Here is a 22483-nt window from a genome sequence, read left to right as displayed (position 1 = left end):
GCTCTTCCCACCGCCTACCTGCTCCCCATCTCCTGTTTCCTCGCCAGCCACACCAGCCTCTGTGCCAGCTGTGCCAGCCACACCAGCCTCTGCCATCGGCTAATACTGCCAAGCATGCTCTCCACAACGGCTGCTCCCTCACCTCCAAGTTTGTGTTCGAATGTCGCTTTACGAGCAAGGCCTTGCCTGGCCACCCCATAGAAAATAGCGTGAAACTCTCCATGTGCCCCGCTCACCTCCTGTGTTAGTTTTCTCCAGAACACGCACGCCCACTGCCATTCAATGTTTATTTGGTCATTAATTGTCGGCGAGCTCCACCAGGGCGGGGACTTAGAACTCCAGAACCGCCAACAGTGCTTGCTATACGTATCTGGGGTAAACAAGTGCATAGAAAAGGGGTCCCTTTAGATGGAGGAAGGCAGGTTCTCATAGGGTCTCATTGAAGGAGAATGGCCTTTGGGCCGGTCTGCAAGGAAGATGTGAATTTTGTAGAGAGATGAGGGAAGGGAAGGGCTCCCAGGAGAAAGCATAGCAGGAGCAAAGGCAAAGAGGCAGGAAACCGCTGGTTCAGAAAAGTGCTTGCAAACGCAAACCGGAGACGCCTGGAAAGACTTGCAAAGGAGCCTTCCTGCTGCGGCGGCGCGCCCTGGCCGGCGGGTGGGCGGGGCACCTGGGCGGGGCCGGCCCCGCCCTGGAGCCGCGGCCCCGCCCTCTGTGGCCCGGATTTCGCGCAGGCGCACTCGCGCCCGGGCCAGCGCCCGGGCCTGTGCGCCCGGCGGCTGCGGCTGCCTTGCGCGGTCAGCCGGGGCTGCCCACCCGAGGCTGGCGGCGGGGGCGGCCCGGCCCGCCTGCCCAAGCTTGTCATCGTTGTCCCGGAGCGGCCGCGCTGGGGCAAGAATGCTGCCGCCCGGCCGGGGCTTGCTCTGGCTTGGCCTGGTCCTGGGCTCTGCCTGCGCCTCCCTCGGATCCGCGGCGCCGGGCAGCGTCGCCACAGGTGCCTCCTGCGCCCTCGCCCACTTTGCGGGGCTCCCTCCCTTTTTCCCTGCCCACGTCCGCCCTTACCCGCTTCGCTCCCTCCTTCCTACAGTTCCTTCTTCCATCTCTCCCTCCCCTCCCTCCCTTCCACCCACTTCCCTCCCTCCCTCATTCTCCCTCTGCCGTCCTGGCTTGAGGCCATGGCCAGAGCCTAACCCTGCCACCCAGGACTGGGGCTTCCTCTGTGCACCTACCCCCACCTTCCCTGGCTTGGCTGGCTCAGCTGTCAAGGTGGCTGGGGCCAGCCACGGGCCTCTGGGTACCCCGGCGCCTACCACGGGTGGGGGTTGGGTGTCGCTGCAGGTGATCTCACTGAAGCCCCTGTCTCGAGTGCAGATGCTCTGAATGTCCTTCTAATCATCGTGGATGACCTGCGCCCCTCCCTGGGCTGTTACGGGGACAAGCTGGTAAGGTCCCCAAACATCGACCAGCTGGCATCCCACAGCCTTCTCTTCCAGAATGCCTTTGCCCAGGTATGTGTGCGCACCTCGAGGTGTGGGTGTGCTGCCTCCTGCACCGAGGGTTGGGGGATGGCACCCATTGTGCTGGGCATCTCTTTATTAGAGGGGAGCATGGTCTGGGAAATGGTGGTTGAGAAAAACCTGGTTGTTCACTGGCAAGGAAGCTTATGCCTTCACGGTGCTTCTCCTTGGGTAGAGGGTGGCGTGCCATAGCCTGGTCCTGCCCAGCTTTCCTCCCCAAATGGGGGATTGCTGGGTGCTGAGGAGGGAGTGTTGCCATGGTGGCACTCCTCCCTGTGCCCCTTCCTGTGGCCACCCCCAGGATCCTTGCCTGCTCTGGGTACCCAGGAGATGCCATCAAGCAGAAGGGCACAGTCATCGGCTGGAGTGAGGGGCTGAGGGCGCCCCCCCACCCCCACCCCCAGCCTAGGGAGACTTCTTTCTTTTTGGCATCTGGGTGAGGCCCAAACCCTGCTGGTTGGCTTGGAGAGCTGCCTGATGCAGCCACCCCAGCTCTTAGCTGAGGACCTGGAGGTTGCCTGGTTACCTTTCAGCTCACAGACTCTTGTCTTCCTCTGAGGACGTTTCCTTCTGCTTCTGCTTCCTACTAGCAAGCGGTGTGCGCGCCGAGCCGCGTGTCCTTCCTCACCGGGAGGAGGCCGGACACGACCCGCCTGTATGACTTCAACTCCTACTGGAGGGCGCACGCCGGGAACTTCTCCACCATCCCGCAGTACTTCAAGCAGAACGGCTACGTGACCGTGTCCGTTGGAAAAGTCTTTCACCCTGGTACTGCTTGCCCAGCAGAGTCTGGGCTCTGTCCTGTTTTGTGCCTGAGTCCTGGGGTCCTCTCCTGGGGTCGGGGCTGTCTTTGCAGGGGCCTCTTGGGGAGAGTCACTGCCGCCTTGGTACAGAATACTCCTCAGCTTGGCGGTGTGTTCTCACCCAAAGTGAGAAACGGCAGAAGGGCTTTTCTTCCTTTGGAATCCAGGTTCCTTTAGCTCCTAGGCTGGAAGGAAGGCCACTGGTGGGGGCATGGGCGTGGTGGCCTTGGCTGCGAGTCCAGCTCTGCGCCTGACCCTCTGTACGCAGGCTCCCTGGCAGTAAGGCGAGACCAGGGAAGCTATGCTGACTCGCCCAGCGAAGAGGCTGCAGTTTGGTGGCGGTCGCCTGCCTACTGTCTGAATTAGATCAGGAGGAGGAGGGTAAGCTGGGACCCAGGGTCCCTAGAAGTGCCAGGGGCCACCAGCCCTGACTTTCAGCACTGGTCAGCTGGCTCTCTTTAATGCCACAATGAGAATGCTGAAGCACAAACTTTAAACCTTTTTTTTTTTTAACTTGAAGTAGTGCATCATTATTTGATGAAAAGTTTGGGGGGAAAAGGAAAGTATAAATTAAAGAATATAAATTACATGTACGTGCACCACCCGGAGGAGGGGGGCATTTTGATGTCCCCATGTTCTGGGCATATTTTTTTCTGCTTCAAGCTTTTCCCGTATATACAGCTTTACGTCGGGAGTGTTTTAAACAGACATTTTCCCACATAGTTACTCTTCGTGCAACATCGTTTTTAATGGCAGCACAGTCGTCTAGCAGAGGTACTAGGGTTTAGTTCCCCCGGTTTTCAGGCCTCCCTGTCTGGCAGAGCAGGGCGATGAGCTGCTCCGGAGGCAAACTGAACCGCTCTGGGCAGTGGCGCCAGGAATTCGGGCCCCTGGGTTCCAGTCCCGGCTCTGCCACTTCTTGGCTGTGCGCTTGACCTTGACTTCCTTCCCAGGGCAGCCTCCCAGGGGAGCGTGGAAGTGTGTAGAAAGCCCGAGCGCTGCGCCCACTAGCGCTTATCATGAGGGGCTACCAGGTGGGGCCCAGTTTTGAAGGCGAATCTGTCTGGAATCTTGTTTTGCAGCGAAAGGCCCACGGAAGTGGGACTTTCTGCCCTCGGTGCTCGGTGCTTGGTGCTCACATGTTGGCCCCCTGGCCTGAGCACAGCTGGAGGGAAGAGACAGCTTTGGGGAGGGAGGCGATGCAGCCGAAGGGAGATCATGCTTCAGGAAGGCAGGCAGCCCAGCGATGGCGCCCGGCCTCCTGCCTCCTGCCAGTTAGATTGTGTGGGTGGCTCTGGGGACCGTGGCTGAGCCAGAGCACAAATGCTTTGCCTGCAGTCCTGGGGGGCGGGGGGGGGGCACATTTTTCAGCTGGGTCTTTGTTCTCAGCACTTGGTTCTGTCAGGGAAGGGCCTGTTTGAGGAGGCCACCTGCCACCACTGATTGAGTGCCAGGCATGTGCCAGACACTGTGGTGGCTGTTGCCCTGATCTTTTCCTCAACGGTCAGCAAGGTGGGTTGTCACTGTCGTCACTTGGTCAAGTCACTTGCCTGGGGTTGCATGGGAACCAAGGATTGGACCCCGCCCCCCCCACGGGCCTCTGTGCTGGCGATGCTGGTTCCTGGTTCTGCCCACACCTCCCTCCAGGTCCCTCACAAGCCTCGCTGCTTCCTGGAAGCCCTCGCTGCCAACCCCCACCGGACCCACGTCCCCCTGCCTGGGGTCTCCCCTGCCTAGACAGCGTCTCTTCTCCAGACAGCTGGCAGACGGGCCTCATGTCCTGCGGTGCTGTCTTGGCTTCCCAGGCAGCCCGTCCGCTGCCCAGCTCAGGGGAGGGTTTCTGCGTCACGAGCGAGCACGGAGCCTGGAGTCCCAGGGCAGGGGATTGAGTCTCAGCCCACTCATCTGGCACCTGCTTGGCATCTGGCAGGGCGCTGATCCCCCCCTTGCCTGGCACCCCCCTCCGAGGCCGGGGGAGCAGTGCACAGTGTTCTGTGGGGCTCTCAGCCCGTTGGGTTCCTTCCTCAGGGCCTGGCACTTGGTACTCAGAAAGCAGCCCACAGAGCTGGCTTTCGTGGGGCCCGTGGGCTCTGGGTTTTATAGGTAAGGAGACCGAGGCCAAAAGAGAGCGGGAGGCCCTTCCCCACTGTCTCTGGAGCGTTCGCTTTGGGTGGGGAGGGCGTGGAAAACTCCGCACGCTTTTATTTCACGACTTTCTTTTTCCCCCAAGGAATATCTTCCAATCATAGTGATGATTCTCCGTACAGCTGGTCTCTTCCGCCTTATCACCCCTCCTCTGAAAAGTATGAAAACACCAAGGTAAGGCTGCGAGAGGGGTCCCGGCTGGGGAGGCAGCTCTTGCCTGTCTCGCAGCTGAGCGGGGCTGGTGTGTGTGGGGGGGCGCGTCCCTCGAGCTGCCTGTGCGGTGAGGTGTGTTGGTTGGTCTGTGATCACGACTTGACAGAAGCGAGGGTTGGGGTCTTTAGCATCTGATCCGGTGGAGAGGGAGCTTTGTTCTAGAAGCTGGTGCTCTCGTGCGTAAGACTCGCTGAGTGCCCTCTGGCGCGCACGCTGGGTAAGGCTCGGTGCTGAGGGTTAAAGGAAGAGAGACCTGTGCTCAGGGGCCTCGGCCCAGACTGGGAGAAGGGCTTTGCGTTCGGCTGCCTGGCTGGCCGCCTGGCTGGCTGGCTCAGGCCTAATGGGGGTGTGCGGGTGCTGAGACCTTTGATAGGGGTTTTAAAATTCTAGAGCCTCGTGGGGCAAAAGGACGCCGTAAGGAAATGTAACCTGGGTTCCCCTGGGTCTTTGCGAGGTAGAAATTATGCATCTGGAAACTCCATGCACTGTCACCTTAAACAGTTAACTGGGACCCTGTCACTTAGAAGCTTTCGTCTGTCTTTGACGCTGAAAACAGACTTTTTGTCTTTTCGTTAACATTTTTGAGCGATAACCCATCTACCGTAAACCAAGAAAAATGAACGCACACACCTTGGTGATTGTAGTGCCCTCACAGGTTCGTGCAGCCGTTACCAGTTCACCTTCATGCCGCTGTCGCCGCCACAGGAAGTAGCCTGTACCCGTGGTTGTTCCCTCCCCATTTTGTGCTCAACCCCCAGCCTGTGGCAACAGCTGATCTGTTTTCTTTCTTGGTGGATTTGCCTGTTCTGGACATTTTGTACCAGTGAAATCCTGCAACTGGTGACCTTTAGTGTCTGGCTTCTTCCACTGTGTCATGTGTTTGAGGTTCACCCATGTTGTCGCCTGTGCCAGAACTTCATTCTTTCTGTAGCAAAGAACACTCCGTTTTAGGGGAGCTGTACATTTTATGTGTCTGTTCAGCAGCTGCTGGACCTTTGCGTTGTTTGCCCTGTTTGGCTGCAGTGAATACTGCTGCTCCGAACAGCCCCGTCTGGGTTCTTGCGTGGAGTTAAGTTCTCAGTTTTCCGGGGTGGAATTGCTGGGGGAAGTGTTCGGGTGGACTCGGGTTTTCATTTTTCTTGGTCTGCGCCTAGGAGCAGAATCGCCAGCTGGTCCAGGAACGCTGTGTTTAGCTGTTTAAGAAACTGCCAGGGTGTTTGCCAAAGCAGGTGCTGCGTTCTATGATTCCACTAGCATTTGTCAGCGAACTGACGATTCCAGTTTGTCCACGTCCTCACCAACCCTCGGTATTTTCCACTTTAAAAATTAGAGCCATCCCAGTGGGCGTGAAGTGCCATCTCACTGTTTTGTATTTGCAGTGTTTTCATCTGCGTTTCCCTCGTGGCTGATGATGCTTATCGGCCGTTTGTATATCTTCTTTGGAGAAATGGCTGTTCAGGTCCTCTGTCTGCTTTTGTAATTGACTTGGAGAGGCATGTTTATTTTCAGATCATCAGTTTGCTTGGCTTTCCTTTAATTAATCAATTATGACGTGAAGATAGAGGAGGAGCAGTAGGAAGCTAAGTGCCGGTGGATTTTTGGCCTCTGCCTGGAAAAGAAGAAACCCTTCTAAGTTTTATTTTTATTTCCTGTGTGCCTGTCTAGTCTGAGTGACTAATACTGTTTTTTTTTTTTTTTTTTTTTTTTTTTTTTTAAAGGGCCACTCCTGCAGCATATGGAGGTTCCCAGGCTAGGGGTTGAATCAGGGCTGCGGCTGCTGGCCTACACCACAGCCACAGCAACACGGGATCCAAGCTGCGTCTGTGACCTACACCCCAGCTCACAGCAGCGCTGGGTCCTTAACCCACTGAGTGAGGCCAGGGATCGAACCTGCGTCCATATGGGTACTAGTCAGGTTTGTTCCCACTGAGCCACAGTGGGAACTCCTGGATGCCTAATACTTCACGGGCTGGATATGTAAAGGTTAAATCCATTGTGTGGAACTTTCACGACTTCTCTTTCTTATATTTAAAAAGCTGACTTGCGCAGTTGCGTGGTGGCTCAGCGGGTTAAGAGTCCGGCCTTGTCAGCGCTATGGCTATGGCTTGGGTCACTGCTGTGGTGTGGCTTCCATCCCTGGCCCAGGAACCTCCACATGCTGTGGGCGCAGCCATAAAACAAATACGTAAATAAAAAGTTGACTTGAGATGTTTTGTTTTGAAAGACCTGTAAGGGACCAGATGGAGAACTCCATGCCAACCTGCTGTGCCCTGTGGATGTGGCGGAGGTGCCCGAGGGCACCTTGCCTGACAAGCAGAGCACCGAGCGAGCCATCCAGTTGTTGGAAAAGCTGAAGACGTCGGCCGTTCCTTTCTTCCTGGCTGTGGGCTATCACAAGCCTCACATCCCCTTCAGATACCCCCAGGTAAAGAGCTGGCTGGCCCCGCGCAACAGTGACAGCTGTGTCCCTCGTCGAAGGAGGGCGACAGGGATGCCTGCTGGCGTTAGTGTGCTCGGTGACACGGAGACGGTTTCAGAGGCCAGGGCTGAGAGGTAGACCTCGGACGTGTGAGAACCTTGCGGGAAGCGCCTGGTTTTCCGCCTCCTCCGCTGGAGAGTTTTTCCCGTAGAACTCGGAGCACATGTTGGGTCGGCCGCTGAGATCAGCTTACAGAAGGGAGGCAGTAAGCCCTGGCCCTCGCGACACAATTGCGGGGACCGTGAAGCCGTCTGCAGTAACTGCCTTTCGCCCCAAGTCCTTAAACACAGGGCGCGACATTGCTCGTTGGGGCCTCGAATTCTGTGCTTGCACGTGTATCTTTAGAGTATGTAGCCCCTTCTGTTTTAGAATATTTTTCAGGTTTTCCCTGTTGTGTTTTCCCCGGGCCGGAGCAGCCCATTCTTCTGACTTGGCAGAGCACAGCCCTCGCTCGGGACAAGGCCGGAGGCCGGAGGCATATGCCCTTTGATGCTGCAGGTGTCTGCCTTTGATTGGCCCAGGAGATCTGGCGTTCCTGGCAGGAGTTGTCAGCCTCCTGGATGGAGAGGGACTCACTTCTGGCTCTTGGGCAGAAAGAGTTAACCTAGCAGACCTGGCCGTGATCCTTTGAAAGGCCCGCTTGTGCCCTTGGCTGGCCTCTGGGAACTGGGATCCCGGGAGTCTTGGCACCGTTTCCAGGGAGTTCTGCTCTGTGCAGGCGGAGGGTGCCTGGCGACCAGCCCCGGTAGAAAGCCCAGGTGCTGAGGCTTTAACGAGCCTCGGCTTCCCTGGCAGCAGCACCGCACACAGGTGGGCGTACCGCTCGGCGCAGGGGGTGTTAAGCACATCCCGTGTGACTTTGCCAGGAGAGGACTCTGGCAGCGCATGCCTGGTCCCCCCGACTGCCCTGTGCATTGCGATCGGTAGCCTTCACTGCAATCCCCGTAGCCGCGAGTATGGCTGAGCCCCGGGTCCTGCGAGCGCTCCTAGTGATTTGCTGCGCGTGGCGGAGATTTGGGGATGGGCAGCACCTCTCCACACCTTTGCCAGTGGGAGGGGAGGTGGGGGTGGGCACGGGAGGGCATCGATCTCCGTGGGAGAGAGCAGGTGCTGCTCGCTTTGTAGAAACAGCCAGATGCCTTCATTCCCGTTGGCATCTCGGGAGAGTGACTTTGCGACGGGGAGGCACCCGGGGCGCCTTGGCGGCCTCTGTATAAGGGCGTCACAGTTTTAGAGAAGTGTTAGGGGGAACAGTACAGGTGCGACCTTGCACCTTTGCCGCAAGGATGACAGCCTGGTGGTTTCGTGTGCTTTTCCCCCAAGGAGTTTCAGAAGTTGTATCCCTTGGAGAACGTGACCCTGGCTCCTGACCCCCAGGTCCCTGCCGGCCTCCCTCCCGTGGCCTACAACCCCTGGATGGACATCAGGCAGCGGGAGGACGTCCAAGCCCTAAACCTCAGTGTGCCCTATGGCCCAATTCCCGCGGACTTTCAGGTACCGAGGATGAAGGGGGGCATGACGTCATCGGCTTTCCTCCGGGGACCCCGCCCCGCCCCTCAGGTCTCTGCGCGGGGCGCTCTGTGGGCGTGCTGGGCGGGTGGAGTCTCCCCTTCAGCATCTCCACTTCCAGAGGAGGGGGCGTCCGGAGATGAGGGCAAGAGACCTGCACCTCCTCGCCAGCCCTGAACCTTGGTCCGTCAGGTCTGGGGTGGCTGGCGGCTCCCTGCCACCCAGATCTCTCCGTCTGCCAGTTCTTGCTGGTCCCCCCATGGGAAAGCTGCCACCGCCACCGCCACCCACTACTCTCGTGAGGTGGCTTGGTGAGCGGGGCCTTGGCGCAGAGGCAGCTGGGGCACCAGTGTGGCCAGTGCCGTCCAGCTGCAGTGTCTGGGTGGCCACGATGTGGGGGTGGAGCAGCCATGGAGTTGCTGTCCTCATGCTGACTCCTCAGCCACCCTCTCCCTGGAGTGCAGAGCACATGCTGAGCAACAGTCATTCCAGAATGTTCCACACGCCTTTTCAGGGTGTGTTTCCTGGGCCACCTCGTCAGCAGCCCCACAGGGCTTTTAGAAGCAGAGCCCTGGCTCCACGCGGACTCGGAGCTGTGATGCCAGACCCCCGGGCTTTGTTTTGGTTCCAAAAAATCTGGTTCGGGTTCTTCTTGTGCCCCCACCACCCCCCACCTGCCGCGTGGCCACGGACCGACCAGTCGTTGTAATGCTCTGAGCTTCAGTGTCGTTAGTTGCAAAATTGAAACGAGCCAGAGGAAGGTTTTCCGTGGTGACACCTGCTCTGGAGGTTGTCACCGCCTAGGACGGCGATCCCCTCAGCCACTTCGCGCCGCGTTCCTGGCTGTGGAGCCGCCCAGCTGGACGCGCAGGGTTCGGAGTGTGGCCTGGAGGACCTCGCTGCCCTGCTCACGCGCTGATCCCTGCCCCACGTTCGCTTGCCACCCGGCCCTGCTCGTCGGCCTCCCACAGCTCTGGGGGTCCTGCCCCAGCCCCACCTCAGTCCACCGTTGAGCGCCTCGGTTCTGTGCCCCCTCAGCCCCCAGCCCTCCAGGTCAGGGGCCACGCGGGGCTGCTCAGCACCCCGACCACAGGCAGCGCCCTTCCTCCAGGCCCTCGTGCCCCCCCCACCGGCCCGGACTGCAGAGCCCCCATGGCAGGTCACCTATGCTTCCCGCCGGCCCCTCAGCACACCTGTCCGTTTATCCTCGTCCTGACCACGACACCCCCTCCACTCAAGCCCGCATCCTGAGGTTGGGGCAGGGAGTCCCTGCGGCCGTGAGGCAGAGACGTGTCCACGCGCCCAGCCTCCAGCCCCACAGTCTCGTGCCATGCGGGCCCCTGCCCGGTGCCCTCTCGGCCCCGCCTCTCAGTGGGTGACAGCACTTCCTGTTTCAGAAATGGGCTGGTGGCTGTGCCCCTCGGCGCTTGGCAGCGGTGTGTCTCTAGGCCTGTTACTCCGGCTCTCTGAGCCTCGCGCGCTCCTGCGTGAGATGGAGATGGCAGCGCTCCCCTGGGCTGGTTCGGGGGATCGGGTAGCGCCCAGCAGGTACTTGGTGAATGGGCGCTCCGAAGAAGCTCCTCGCCTGTAGCCAGACCGCGCCGCTCCAGCCTCTGCATCTGCTCGTCTTCTGCCTGTTTCGCCGTCCCAACTTCTCCTTTGCTCGCCATCAAGGCGGAGAGAGTGCTGGGTGGCCTCTCTGTCCTTCCTTCCCCGCCCACCTCTGTGTGGCCTTCGGCCTCCCCACGCGCTAAGAGCTCTCGCCCCGCGTCAGCACTGACTTTGCTGGCGAGTAAAATCCATCCTCGTGGGGCCCGGCCTTCCCCGAAGCCCTGCTCTCTCACCATTGACCAGGGCCACCCCTTCTGGAACTGTTTGCCCCCTGGGCTTCCTTGCTGCCCCTTCTGGGCCCTCGTGGTCCCCACAGCAGGCCCCTCCTTCTGTGTCGGCCACTTAGGAGGGGCTGCGTTCTTCCTGCCCCGCATCCGCCGATGACCCCCAGCCTCGCTCCTGATCGCCAGACGTGAACGTCCGCTGGCTTCGAGAGGCCCCACGTGGGCCGCCCCCACCCCTGCTCGTCCTCTTCTCCCTCCTCCTCCTCCTCTCGTGACCCCTGGGCGCTAGCAGCTGAATGAGAAACCTAGTCGCCCTGGGCGCCCTCGGCTCCTTTCTCCGCCTGCTCCTGCTCTACCTCCCAACCTCTCTCAAGCCCGCACATCCTCTTGCTCCTTGGGCACGGCTTCCTGGTCCGTCACCGGGGTTTGGGGTAGACGTATCCCTTCAGCAAGTGCCTGTGGACACCCCCCCCGCCCCCTCCCCCCCCCGTGCACCAGTGCTGCTCTGCTGCTGGCTGCTGGGCTCTCGCCCCAGGACCCTTACTCACCTGTCACCAAGATCACGGCGCTTCCCCCCCCCCACCCCCCGGCCAGTGACCTCGGTGCCTTCCTTGCTGTCCAGCCCGGGACCTCCACTCCTTGGAAGGCCCCTCCAGGCCTGTGTCATCTGGCCCTGACCTGCCTTTTTGGCCTTGTCTCCACCCTGGCCCAGGGAGACTGAGGGTGCATTCTCCTGGGTCGTCCCAGGGCCTCACGAGGATCACGCCTTTTCTGGTCTCTGAGCTTGTCCTCCCTCCCTGGTCGGGTGGCTCACTCAGGTGAGGGCCACGTCTCTGCTTCTCGTCCTGTCCCCAAGGGCAGCATAGGAAGGGGGTGGATCCTCGAGTAGGACACAGCCATCCTGACAGGTGTCTTTGGTTCTGGGAGGACCAAAGGTCCCCATGTTACAGACCAAAGACTTTCCTAGGAAGTAGAGGGAGGCTGGGGTTCAGCATCATCCTTCTAGAAGGTTGGATATCTGTCATCTCCCTGGCTGGGGAGCGCGGGCGAGCCCCGTGACTGTTCCCACCACAGCGGAAGCCGGGGCTGCTCTGATCTGTCAGCGGCTCCCCGGCTTCTCCCCCAGGATCAGGGTAGGAGACCCATCTATTCTTTAATATTTGTGACCAAGGCTGGGGGACAGTCACCCAGAAGAGGCTGTGGCTCCTTCATGGGGTCTCTCTGCTCCAGAAGCCGCACTGGGGTTTGGGGCCTGCGGAGGGTGTCTGGCCTGCCGGGGGTTTGTTGGAAATGGGCCGCGCGTGCCAGCCACGGGCTGTGAGGACAGCGGCCATGCCTTGTGTTGGGTTAGAAAGGGGTCAGGGGAGAGGCCCACTCAGGGCTGACGTTAGGACTTGAGTTGTGTCCCTCCATTGAAGTCCTGACCCCAGGACCTCAGACTGTGATCTTATTTGGAAATCAGGTCACTGCAGGTGTAACTAGTTGATACAGGTCAGGCTGGAGGAGGTGGGCCCCTCAGCCAGTGTGCCTGGGGTCCTTGGGAGAGAGGCAGACACAGGAAGGGCTCCACGTGAGGGTGGAGGCAGGTTGGAGGCTGTAGCTCAAGCCAAGGAGCGCCAGGGGTTGGTTGTCCACGGCCGGAAGCCAAGGCTTCGTCCTCCCCCGGGGCCTTCAGAGGAAGCAGGGCCCTGCCGGCGCCTTTGGCCCTCTGTCTTCTGGCCTCCACGACTGGGAGCCAATACATTTCTGTTGTTTCAAGCCACCAGCAGTGTCAGACTTTGTCAGAGCAGCCCGGGAAAGGAGCCAGCTCTGAGCAGAGTTTGGGAAGCTAGGCCTGCGTTTCTGTGGATGTGGTCATCTCCTGGGCCTGGAATTATGTGAAGGACACAGAAAGGACGAGTACGTGGCACATCCATCCGCTGTGATCTGTGCCCCGGAGTTAAAACTGATTGCCTTAGAAAGAATCTTCCTCTTGGATGGGCTGTGGCTGTGCTGGTTGGGGAGGGTGGGTGGGTGCAGACGGGAGGGAAATGAGTGTTATGTTGGGTCGAGAGCTCGGGCTGGGGGCTCAGGCAACCGCCGCATCTGTGTTTGCCGCGGCGTACGCTGTGCCACTTTGAAGCCCAGTCACTCTCGTTGTCATTATTTTAACTTGCAGCGGAAGATCCGCCAGAGCTACTTTGCCTCTGTCTCGTATGTGGACACGCAGCTTGGCCGCCTTTTGAGCGCTCTGGACGATCTCGAGCTGGCCCGCAGCACCATCGTGGCTCTTACCTCGGATCATGGTGAGCATTTGGAAACGTCCTGGTGAGCCCGTCAAAGCCCGGGAACTTTCCTGTGAGAGCTTTCCTAGGTCGCCTTAAATCGCTGTGTGTTCCCTTTGGTGAATCAGCAGTGCCCTGAGTCTGGCATCTTGGATGCTTTAAAGCCCACCTTGTTCGTCCTGGGCCTGTCTCCATGGAGGCAGGGCCTTGTTTGGGTCGAAGAAGCGTCTTGGGAGTTCCCGGGTGGCCTTGTAGTTAAGGATCTGGCATTGTCACTGCTATGGCTCAGGTCTCTGCTGTGGCCTGGGATCTTCCATATGCCATGGGTGTGGCCAGAGGAAAAAGGCATCTTAAATGCTTGGTGTCTTCGAAAGCTCCAGAACAATCCTGGCAGAGCCCAGCAAGCCCCTCAGACCTGGCTCAGCCCTTCCACCCCCAGCCCCACTGTTCACAACTCCGTACCTCTTCTAAGGCAGTTTGCCACTTTTCCCCAAAATGGAAGGAAACATTTTTTAAAAAAAGGTCCTTTTAAGTTTTTGCCAGGGTGTGTTTGGGGCCTGTGGGCCATGGTCCCCATCTTTGGGCTCCGAAGTTATCCTCTCCCAGCCCCCAAATTGGTTTGAAGCAAGTCTCAGGTGGTTTACTTTTCTGAACAGTCTCCCTAATAAATTTAGCCCTTTTGAGGTTTACCATTATCATACCTAGAAATAGGAAAACAATTCTTTAATATCATCAGATATGAAGTGTGACAACACCAGACGATAGCACGTGCTCGGTGTAACAACACAAAAGGGCTGCTGACTGATTAGGGTCCATCCGCCGGCCTTCGGTTGTGCATATGCACGTGGCCCTGTGTCGTGGGTGTCTGTGTGTGTGTCATACATAGACGTGGGACATGGCAGGATCGATTGCACTTGGGTCCTGTTTTGTCCCTTTCTTTGTGTTTTCCACCTCTCCGTGTCATTCCCCAGAAGCCGGCCTTAGTCTTGTAAAGACCTGTGTGCTTGTGTTACACATGGAGGTGGCCTAGTTGCTTGGTGTCTTCCCCCTGATGTTCTGCCATCCACTTCTGAATCCTCTTCTCAGCACCCAGTTTCCTCTGCTGGTGCTAACACAGTCCCCCCACCCCCCCGGGAGGGCACGGGGGCAGCTGCGGTTGATTCGAAATGGCCCTTCTCAAGGGCCCTCCTAGGACTGCCCAGATCTGAACCACAAAAGCCTTCTTGAGCCCATAAGTGGCAGCTTTTTGTGGCCTTTTTTTTTGGTCTTTGTGAAGGCTGCCCCCATGCAGCATATGGAGGTTTCGAGGCCAGGGGTCGAATCAGAGCTGTAGCCACCAGCCGCCACCACAGCCACAGGCACGCCGGATCTGAGCCGTGTCTGGGACCTGCAGTACAGCTTACAGCAACGCTGGACCCTTAACCCGCTGAGCGAGGCTGGGGATCGAACCTGCGTCCTCATGGATGCTAGTCAGATTCCTTTCCGCTGAGCCACGACGGGAACTCCTAGAAGATTTCTTAGGTTGGGGCTTTAATGTTTTATTTTTCCTGTTAAAGTTTTCATCATTGAGGACAGGCGTCTGATTGCACATGCAGCAGCCCTCAGGGGCAAGGTCCCTTTCTCTGGTGGTTCTAGTGGAGTTTCTTTCCTCGGGACGAGGAGCTCTTGCGTCCCCTGAGCGAGCCGCCAGGCGCTGGCTCAGCCTCTGTCGTTCTGTGCCTTGTGTGAACCAGGCTGGGCTCTAGGCGAACACGGCGAATGGGCCAAGTACAGCAATTTCGACGTCGCCACGCGCGTGCCGCTGCTGGTCTACGTCCCGGGGCGGACGGCCCCGCTTCCTGAGGCAGGCGGGCGGCTCTTCCCTTACATCGACCCCTTCGCTTCCGCCTCCGAGTCCATGGAGCCAGGTAGGGAACCTGCTGGAGTCCTGTCGCTCGCGGGCAGCGGCGCCTTCAGTTCATCCATAAACCGCCTTCTCCGCCCTCAGGCCCCGGGGCGGGAGGGGGGGCAGGGCCAGGGCCCACGAGTATGGCCCCGTCCCCAGGGTGAGGGTGACGCTCACGTCCGGCAGCTCCTCCGTCTGGTGAAGCCCTGGGTCCGTCAGAGCCGGCGGGGGGGGGGTTCTGCTCCTGCCTCCCCAGTGGTGAGGGGCAGGTGCACTTGCACTGCCATGTCCCAGGCCCCCCCAAGCGGTTCCTCCCCAGGGAGTGGCCGGCCGCGGGTTGTCCCGGTCCTTGTCTTCCAAAAAGCTCCAGTTTGGAGTTCCCGTCGTGGCGCAGTGGTTAACGAATCCGACTAGGAACCATGAGGTTGCGGGTTCGGTCCCTGCCCTTGCTCAGTGGGTTGACGATCCGGCGTTGCCGTGAGCTGTGGTGCAGGTCACAGACGCGGCTCGGATCCCGTGTTGCTGTGGCTCTGGTGTAGGCTGGTGGCTACGGCTCCGATTCGACCCCTAGCCTGGGAATCTCCATATGCCGCGGGAGCGGCCCAAGAAATAGCAAAAAGACGACAACAACAACAACAAAACCCGAAAAGCTCCAGTTTGAGAGCCGATGTTTCCAGAAACACCACTTGGACGAGAGCCCCCTCCCTGCCATGTGGGGTGACCCGTGTGGTTTCTCTGCGAGTTGTCCCTGCCCTCGATCTGCTCAGAGCGATGAGTCACGTCCTTCGGGTGCCATTAGCTCGGTGGGCGGGCTGTTCCCTGAGCCCCACCGAACCAGGCTGCCCTCTCTCCGGGCTTCTGCATTCACCCATCTTTTCCGTCTAAATCCTGTACTTCATACTGATTCTCGTGTAACTGTCTCTGGGTTCTGGGGCCATCATTCTGGCCTCTCTGGATCTTTCCGAGTTCGCTTTACACTGCCCGTTTCACCTTCTGCACGTTTGCTCTCTGTGCACTGTGTGCCCGACCTGCGTCGCTGGGAGGAGGCTCCCGCAGACGCAAGGTGCCATCATCTCCCTCTGTTTACTGGGAGGAATCTCCTGACAGGTTGAGGATTTTGGTGGTTTTTTTTTTGAGAATCTTTTTTGAAACTTTTGTTGGCAGGTGTTCAGCAGGTTATAAGCTGGTGTAACTGCACTGCCATCTAGTTTATTTCTAAATTTTCTCTCTAGCCCGTGTTTCTTCCCTGGTCTTTGGACTTGGATGTCCAAGAGCCTGTCCCACTGGGCTGGTCTAGCCCCTTGAGCCTTTCCTGGGACACTTCTCAGGAAACGGTGGTGTCCGCAGGCCAAAAAACTGTGCATTTGCTGGCCCCTGTCTGTCTCTCAGAGTAGGCGACACGCGGTCTGCCAGCAAGCCTGTTGCTCTCCACTCAGAATCTGTCCACACCACCTCTGCCCACCTCCCCGCCACTGCCAAGGCCCACACTGCCACCATCTCTTGATCCCCAGACTTCGTCCTCAGCCATCCTGACTTGAACAGCCGCAGTGATCCCGTTAAAACCCAAGTCAGGTGGCATCACAGCCCTGCCCTGGAGCCCCTACACGCCTGTCTCAACTCAGTGAAAAGCCCTTACAGCGGCGACAGGCCTACTGTGACCTGGGCCCCGTGTCCCCGTGGCCTCATCCTTGTCCGGCCTCCAGGGCAGCTTTCTTGTGCAGCCGCCCTCAGTCGGTGTTTGTCCAATCGCTTCCTCGTGACCCGGTCCAGGGTCGGCATTTCGGACCCGCGCACGGCGTGTGCGGTGGGGCGCCCTGCTTGTCACGCATCGGGCGGGCACTTGGCGGCCGCCGCCCTTCTCAGCGATGCCGCATCTCATTACCTGGTTCCGGTGGTTGTGTCGGCCGGGTCTTGCCATCATAACGATGCCGTCTTTAAAAACGTCCTTCACATATTTCCCTTCTGAGACAAATGTGTCCGAAATCAAATCGGGCAGCATAAAGCAAGCTCCTCAAGATCCAGAAAGGCCAGAATGATGGCCCAGGAGTCAGTATAAAGTGCAGCATTTCGACTTTAAAGGTGCAGCAGCCAAAACGAGATACCATTTTACACCCAGGAGAATGGCTGTCATCAACATAGACAGAAAATAAGAACGCTGGCGAGGGTGTGGGGGACCTGGACCCCTCAGAAGTGGCTGGGGCTCGGGGGATGGAAACTGGTACACGGGCACTCTCGGAAGGTCTCTGGTGGTTCCTTCCAAAGTTCGCCAGAGGGTGATCCTGCGACTTGCACTTCCACCCCCGGGTACGTGTCCCCCAGAACGGAAAACAGGCTCAGGGGAACTCTTGAGACGAGTGTTCATGGCGTTATGAACGCCAGAAGGTGGCAGCCACCCGCGTGTCCAGGGACAGACGAAGGGACGGGCGAGGCGTGGCGCAGACACACGACGGGACGGAGCTCGCCTTGGGGCGGGGGGCTCTGGCGCCTGCTGCGGCCTGGGCCAGCGGGCGAACTTACTGTCCTAAGTGAGAGGGGCCAGGCACGAGGGGGCACTGTGTGCTTCCACCTCTGCGAGGTGCTCAGAGTAGTGAATTCATGGATTTAGAGCGGGGGAGACAAGACGGGGAGCTGCCGTCTGATGGCCCGGTTCCAGTCATGCCCGCTGGACAGAGAGCTCGAGGCGCTTCCTGCTCCTGACCCGGCCACTAGAAACCGGAGAGGCTGGTAAATCGTATGTCGTCTGTGTTTTACGACAATAAAAGGGAGACGGGTCAAATGCAGACATCCAGGGAGGGGCGGTCTGCACGGTGGTACCACGAGGCTCGGAAGAGCCTGTTCACGGACTTTTCCCCGGGGGTCCGGGCCCCCACCGATGCGCCTTTTGCCTGACTCGCTTCGACACTGGTGGGTCCAAAGTGCAGATCGTGCTTAAAGGTGCCAACAGGCAGAGGGCACCTTCGTTCTGCGTCCGGCAGCATTTGTTTTTGGCTGCACCCCTGAAACTCCTGTGCCAAAGTAAATGCTGTAAAAGAACAAAGGACGGCGCGTGGAGCCTGGGCAGGCTCTTCATGCGAGCCGCCCGGCTGCGGCAGGTGTCTGGGATGTAACCCGCTCCGCTGGGCTGCTTCCTCTTTCAGGCCGGCAAGCCAGGGACCTCGTGGAACTCCTCTCGCTCTTCCCCACGCTGGCGGGGCTCGCGGGCCTGCGCGTCCCTCCTCGCTGCCCCGTCCCCTCCTTTCACGTGGAGCTGTGCCGAGAGGGCCGGAACCTGCTGAAGTATTTTCAGTTCGGTGACCTGGAAGAGGAGCCCCACGCGCGTGACAATCCCCGTGAGCTGGTGGCCTATAGCCAGTACCCCCGGCCTGCAGACGCTCCTCAGTGGAACTCAGACAAGCCGAGTTTAAAAGACATCAAGGTCATGGGCTATTCCATACGCACGGTGGATTATAGGTATACCGTGTGGGTTGGCTTCAGCCCCCGGGAATTTCTGGCTAACTTTTCAGACATCCATGCAGGGGAGCTGTACTTTGTAGACTCTGACCCTTGGCAGGATCACAACGTGTATAATGCCTCCCGGGGCGAGCCCTTCCCCCACCACTGATGCCAACCCCAGAGGGCACGTAACGTGCTCCCCTGCCGCTGGCGAGAGCAGGAATGAGAGCCGGTTGCTGCGTGATGACCTGTAATATTGGAAGCAACCCGAGGGGTAGGCAGTCAAAGCAGGCATCAACAATTTGGCCCAAGAATATGTAATAGCCGAAACTTTTGATTTTATCTTTATAAATTGCACATTGGTCATTGAACTGGGGCTGAACCTTTTCCGCTTTTTTTTTTTTCTTTTTTTTGAACAGTCCTAGCTTTATTTACTGAATGAGTAAGGGTGGAGGGAGCGCACTGAAATGGTCATTCTTTTAGAGGTCAAGACCATAATAACCAAACATAACACTGTACTCACTCAAGAAACGCTTTAGTTATTTGTGGGATTTAGTACCTTTCCAAAGGTAACCACATATCAAATAAGGTTGGACAGTCAGTTCCTGGTTCTTTTGTTTGTCATTTAATAATATATCTTATTTAACCCAATATATTCAAGATACTATGTCAACATGTAATCTAGGTTTCTTTCTAAGACCACAGATTTTCAAACCCCAAAATAAAATACGCGTTCAGTGATTAATGTGGAATTTGTCGTTCAAATAGATAATGTTCAGTAAACTGGAAGCATGAGATGTATGAGAAATGCGGTTAATTTTTCGTAAGAGACTTTCTGGCCCAAAGAATAAATTGTTAGCAAATAATATGACCCTTGAAGCCAAAGGCCACCTATTAAAAGGCATCTTTATTCACAGTGGAGAACAGCTAAAGGCATAACTGTATCCATGAATCGAGTCATTCAGAACCACTGGTGTTCGCCTTCTCTAGGGATGGTTGATTGCAACACCCCTTATCCAGGAGGCAGGAAATCGTCTACTTTTCCTTTTATTAAATTCTAAATTATTTTGAGAACTGAAAACTTTTCATGAGTATAATTTTAGGCGATTTCGAATCCTCCAGAACATAGTTCTGTATTCCCTAAATAAGAAAGCAACCAGAAGGGCAGGTGGTAGTCATAAGCTTATTAGTCTGTGTCATCTTAAAAGGAATGGAACAGTCGCAGGTCGTATTTACAGCGTGTTAAAGTTGATTATCCGTAGTCACCAGAAGAGTCCAGCCCTTTCTTGATACACATCTAATGTAGTCCTGTATCCAAGTGAATAACTTCTAGCCGTTGTTTCTTTGCAAGTGCTGCGTCCGTGTTTAAAGGTAAATGTTTGTGAAACAAAATGAGAGCAAATTAAGTTACTGCACTGCATTAAATTGTGACCAAAAAGGCAAGATATTATATTGAAAGATTACTTCAGACCAGTACAATTTTAAATACAGATTATTTTTCACCAATTCGCGGACAGCGGAGGCTTCTGCGGTAACACCCCAAGCTTCGGTCGACCACGTGGCGTCATGTTATGGCAGCAGTTTCTTCTGGAGGAGGAAGGGGCCCGACTGGTCTCTTGGGATCCCGCAGCTCCTCTCTCTTCTGGAAGCCTCAGCTTTTGCAGATGGTTTCCCGCCGCCTTTTCTTCCTCCTCCGTCCTCCTCTCTCTCGCTCACGTCAGTATCACTTGACGATGCAGATTCCTCAGGACCTGTTTTCCGTGGGCTTAGCTTTATTGCCCGCTCCACAGTTAAAAGGCTACGTCGTGACATAGACGACTCTTCTGCATCCGTTTGTTGCTCCTGGTTGGCTGTACCGTGTACACATCATCGATTTTTCTCACTTGATTTCGTGAGGCAGAGTTTGAGCATCCAAACCCTCCAGATCCTGCCCTCGATGAAGCTGTAGGCGGAACTGAGCCGGAGGGAGCCGGGGGGCCGTGCCTGGGGGCCGTGCCCGGGGGGCTGGGCGGCTGCCGCCTGGCAGTAACTCGCCCGCGTGACCGTGACCGAAGCCGCAGCCGGGCCGGGGCCGCTTTGGGGTGTTTAGCGTGTAGATCTGTCTGTGCTGGAAGGGCTTCCGCTCTCTCTGGCTCTTCGCTTTCCCTGGCCCCCCTGTGCCGGCCTCTGCTTTTAGAAGCGCGGGCTGCCTCTCGCGTTCAGGGGTGTGCTCCCCTCAGTCAGCTCGGTCACTTTCTGCGGTTTTGACACCGAGCCCCGCTGGGAGCCTCTTTCGTGCATCTCCGGTGTTCCTCGGACGGGAAGCTGCTTTGTGCTTTTCAGACGTCAGAGTCGACCAGGTTCCTCATCTCGATTCGGCTTAGAGAAGCCCCATCTTGGTTGCTTCGCTGAGCTTTCCCTGATCCCCCTGAGCTGGGCATGATGTAATTCTCCAGTCGCTCTCCATAGAAATCCCGATTTCACTGGCGTGAGGGGTTCTCTTTTGCCGTTTGGCTGGAACCCGAACTAGTCAGCCCGGAAATTTGGAATGGCCCTAATCCAGGGGCTCACCCACACGAGGGTGCATCAGAAGGCCGCCACGGTTCTGATCCGCGAGGCATGGAAGGGCGCTGCCCTAGACCCCCTCTGCATCGGAGCCGGACCCGCCTGGCTGTTGGCAGGCTCCTTCCGGGGCCTGAGTCTCCGCTCCGCCTTGGCCCGCAAAGCCTCCTCGGGCGGGCAGGCGGGCAGTGAGTGAAGCAGGTTTGGTTGACGCTTGGCACAGGGAGTTCGCTCGGCCTCCCCCGCCCCAGTCTCATCGCCATCGCCCAGCCCTTTGCACCTGCTTCCCAAGTAGCCACCCTCCCCTCCTCTCTCCGCCCTCGGTCCTGAAGAATCCACGTGTCTTCCTGAAATCCCTCTTTGATCCTGCCCTTTGAGAACACCGTTAGTGCCTACTACTGGGTCTGCACAGACCTCCGCTGAGCAGTCAGAGTCTTCCCTGACTCCACAAAGCCCCTTTCCTCGGCTGACCAGTTCACACGCTGGTCCCTGACTCTCCCGTGCCAGCCCGTGCCTCCCCGTCCACAGTAGGTTCTCCCGTCCCCTCTTCCCCGTCCAGCCAATCATGCTCATCCTCCAGGCCGCTCTCACGCCCCCGCTTGCAAGAGGCCAGGGCTTTGGACTCTCTAGACCGTGTCATGGGTGAAATGCTCGTCGCCAAAGAATCCTGTGGTCACCGTACTTTAAAGAGTGGCGTTTTTTCCCCTGATGATAAAGTTGTGTTAATGTTAGAAAAATTGGAAAAGACAAATGGAGTAAAAACTAAGAAAATGCATTAGTATTTTACACCAAGATGGTCACTTAATATCTTGTCTTTTTGGGGTGTAAATTTCTGACATCGTGATCATATGCAGTGTCACATCCCTGCTCTTTGACCAAGTATTATATGTGGTTCTTTCAGATCTTTGCCAAGGTACTTTGTACTGGTGGTAATATATTTCGTTGTGTAGTTGTATCATAATTTACTTAACCTTCTTTCAATTATTGGAAATGTAGTCAATTCCCACGTTCTCAGCGCCGTAGATCCTGTTGTGATGAGCAGCTCTGAATCGTGTTTTTTTGCGCATGTCAAGAATTCCCTTAGGAGGCGCTCGTAGTGCCACATTGTAAAGCATCTCTCCCCGCTGTCCTTGCTGCCTTAGGGCAGTGAAACTAAAAATCAAGCAAACAAGCATACAAATAATACCCTAACAGCCGCCAAACAACCCCCGACCCCCGTAATAATAGGTGCAAGTGGCATCTTGTTTCCGCTTTGAATTCTTTGCTTCTTAGTGACCTTGAGCATTGCTATTTCTGTCTGATTGTTGGGCACTCGTGTTTCCAGTTGTGTGGATTTGCCTTTAAATTTTGATGATGGGTTTCACTTTTTTAAAGTAATCCAACAAATTGCTCTTTTCCGATGTGATTTTCCTCTGTCTTTTCCTCTTAAACATGGAGACCCTTCCAACTCCGGCGATTTAATAAATATGCATACTCCTTTGCTTTTCTTGTGGTTTGTTTTGATACTTATTCCCCCCCCCCCCCCGTTATCAGAGTAATACATGCTCCTCTTGTAAAATCTGGCAGAGGCAGGAGATGGTGAGGATGGGCCACTCTTGGGCGCTGCTTTCTGCTCTTGTCCTGCCTGCACCCGCATGCAACAGATACAGACGTGTTTCCATAGCTCAGATCTACCACGTAGAGTCAATTCCATGTCCAGCTTCTTTGATCTAAAAGGATGTCGGCCTGCTTTTTCAGGTCATTGACAGTTCTGGGTTGGCAGTTGTAATGACTGCACCACCCTTCCTGCATTAATTTTTTTTTGACACTGAAATTCTCAAAATTTTGTATGCCTTTAAAAAAAATTGTGAGAGTTCCCGT

The 22483-nt window shown here is 56.9% G+C and overlaps 1 protein-coding gene across 5 annotated transcripts in view; it reads left to right on the top strand.

The window, feature by feature from the left end:
• The first annotated feature begins 765 nt into the window (after positions 1-765).
• Positions 766-22483, top strand: part of IDS (iduronate 2-sulfatase) — a 29293-nt gene continuing 7575 nt past the window's right edge. For 2 of the 5 annotated variants that reach the window (XR_007132764.1, XM_047763977.1), the window contains exons 1-8: positions 766-994; positions 1372-1508; positions 2108-2285; positions 4551-4639; positions 6903-7103; positions 8481-8651; positions 12660-12786; positions 14499-14672. Coding sequence is in view for 4 of the 5 variants with exons in the window: in XM_047763977.1 (XP_047619933.1) it covers positions 898-994; positions 1372-1508; positions 2108-2285; positions 4551-4639; positions 6903-7103; positions 8481-8651; positions 12660-12786; positions 14499-14672 (1174 nt within the window). In the remaining variant the exon portion in view is untranslated. The other 3 variants (XM_047763978.1, XM_047763976.1, XM_047763979.1) reach the window with 3 other exon arrangements.

The sequence above is a fragment of the Phacochoerus africanus genome, chromosome X (genome assembly GCF_016906955.1).
Source record: "Phacochoerus africanus isolate WHEZ1 chromosome X, ROS_Pafr_v1, whole genome shotgun sequence".
NCBI lineage: Eukaryota > Metazoa > Chordata > Mammalia > Artiodactyla > Suidae > Phacochoerus > Phacochoerus africanus.
This window is presented reverse-complemented; position numbering and strand designations above follow the sequence as displayed.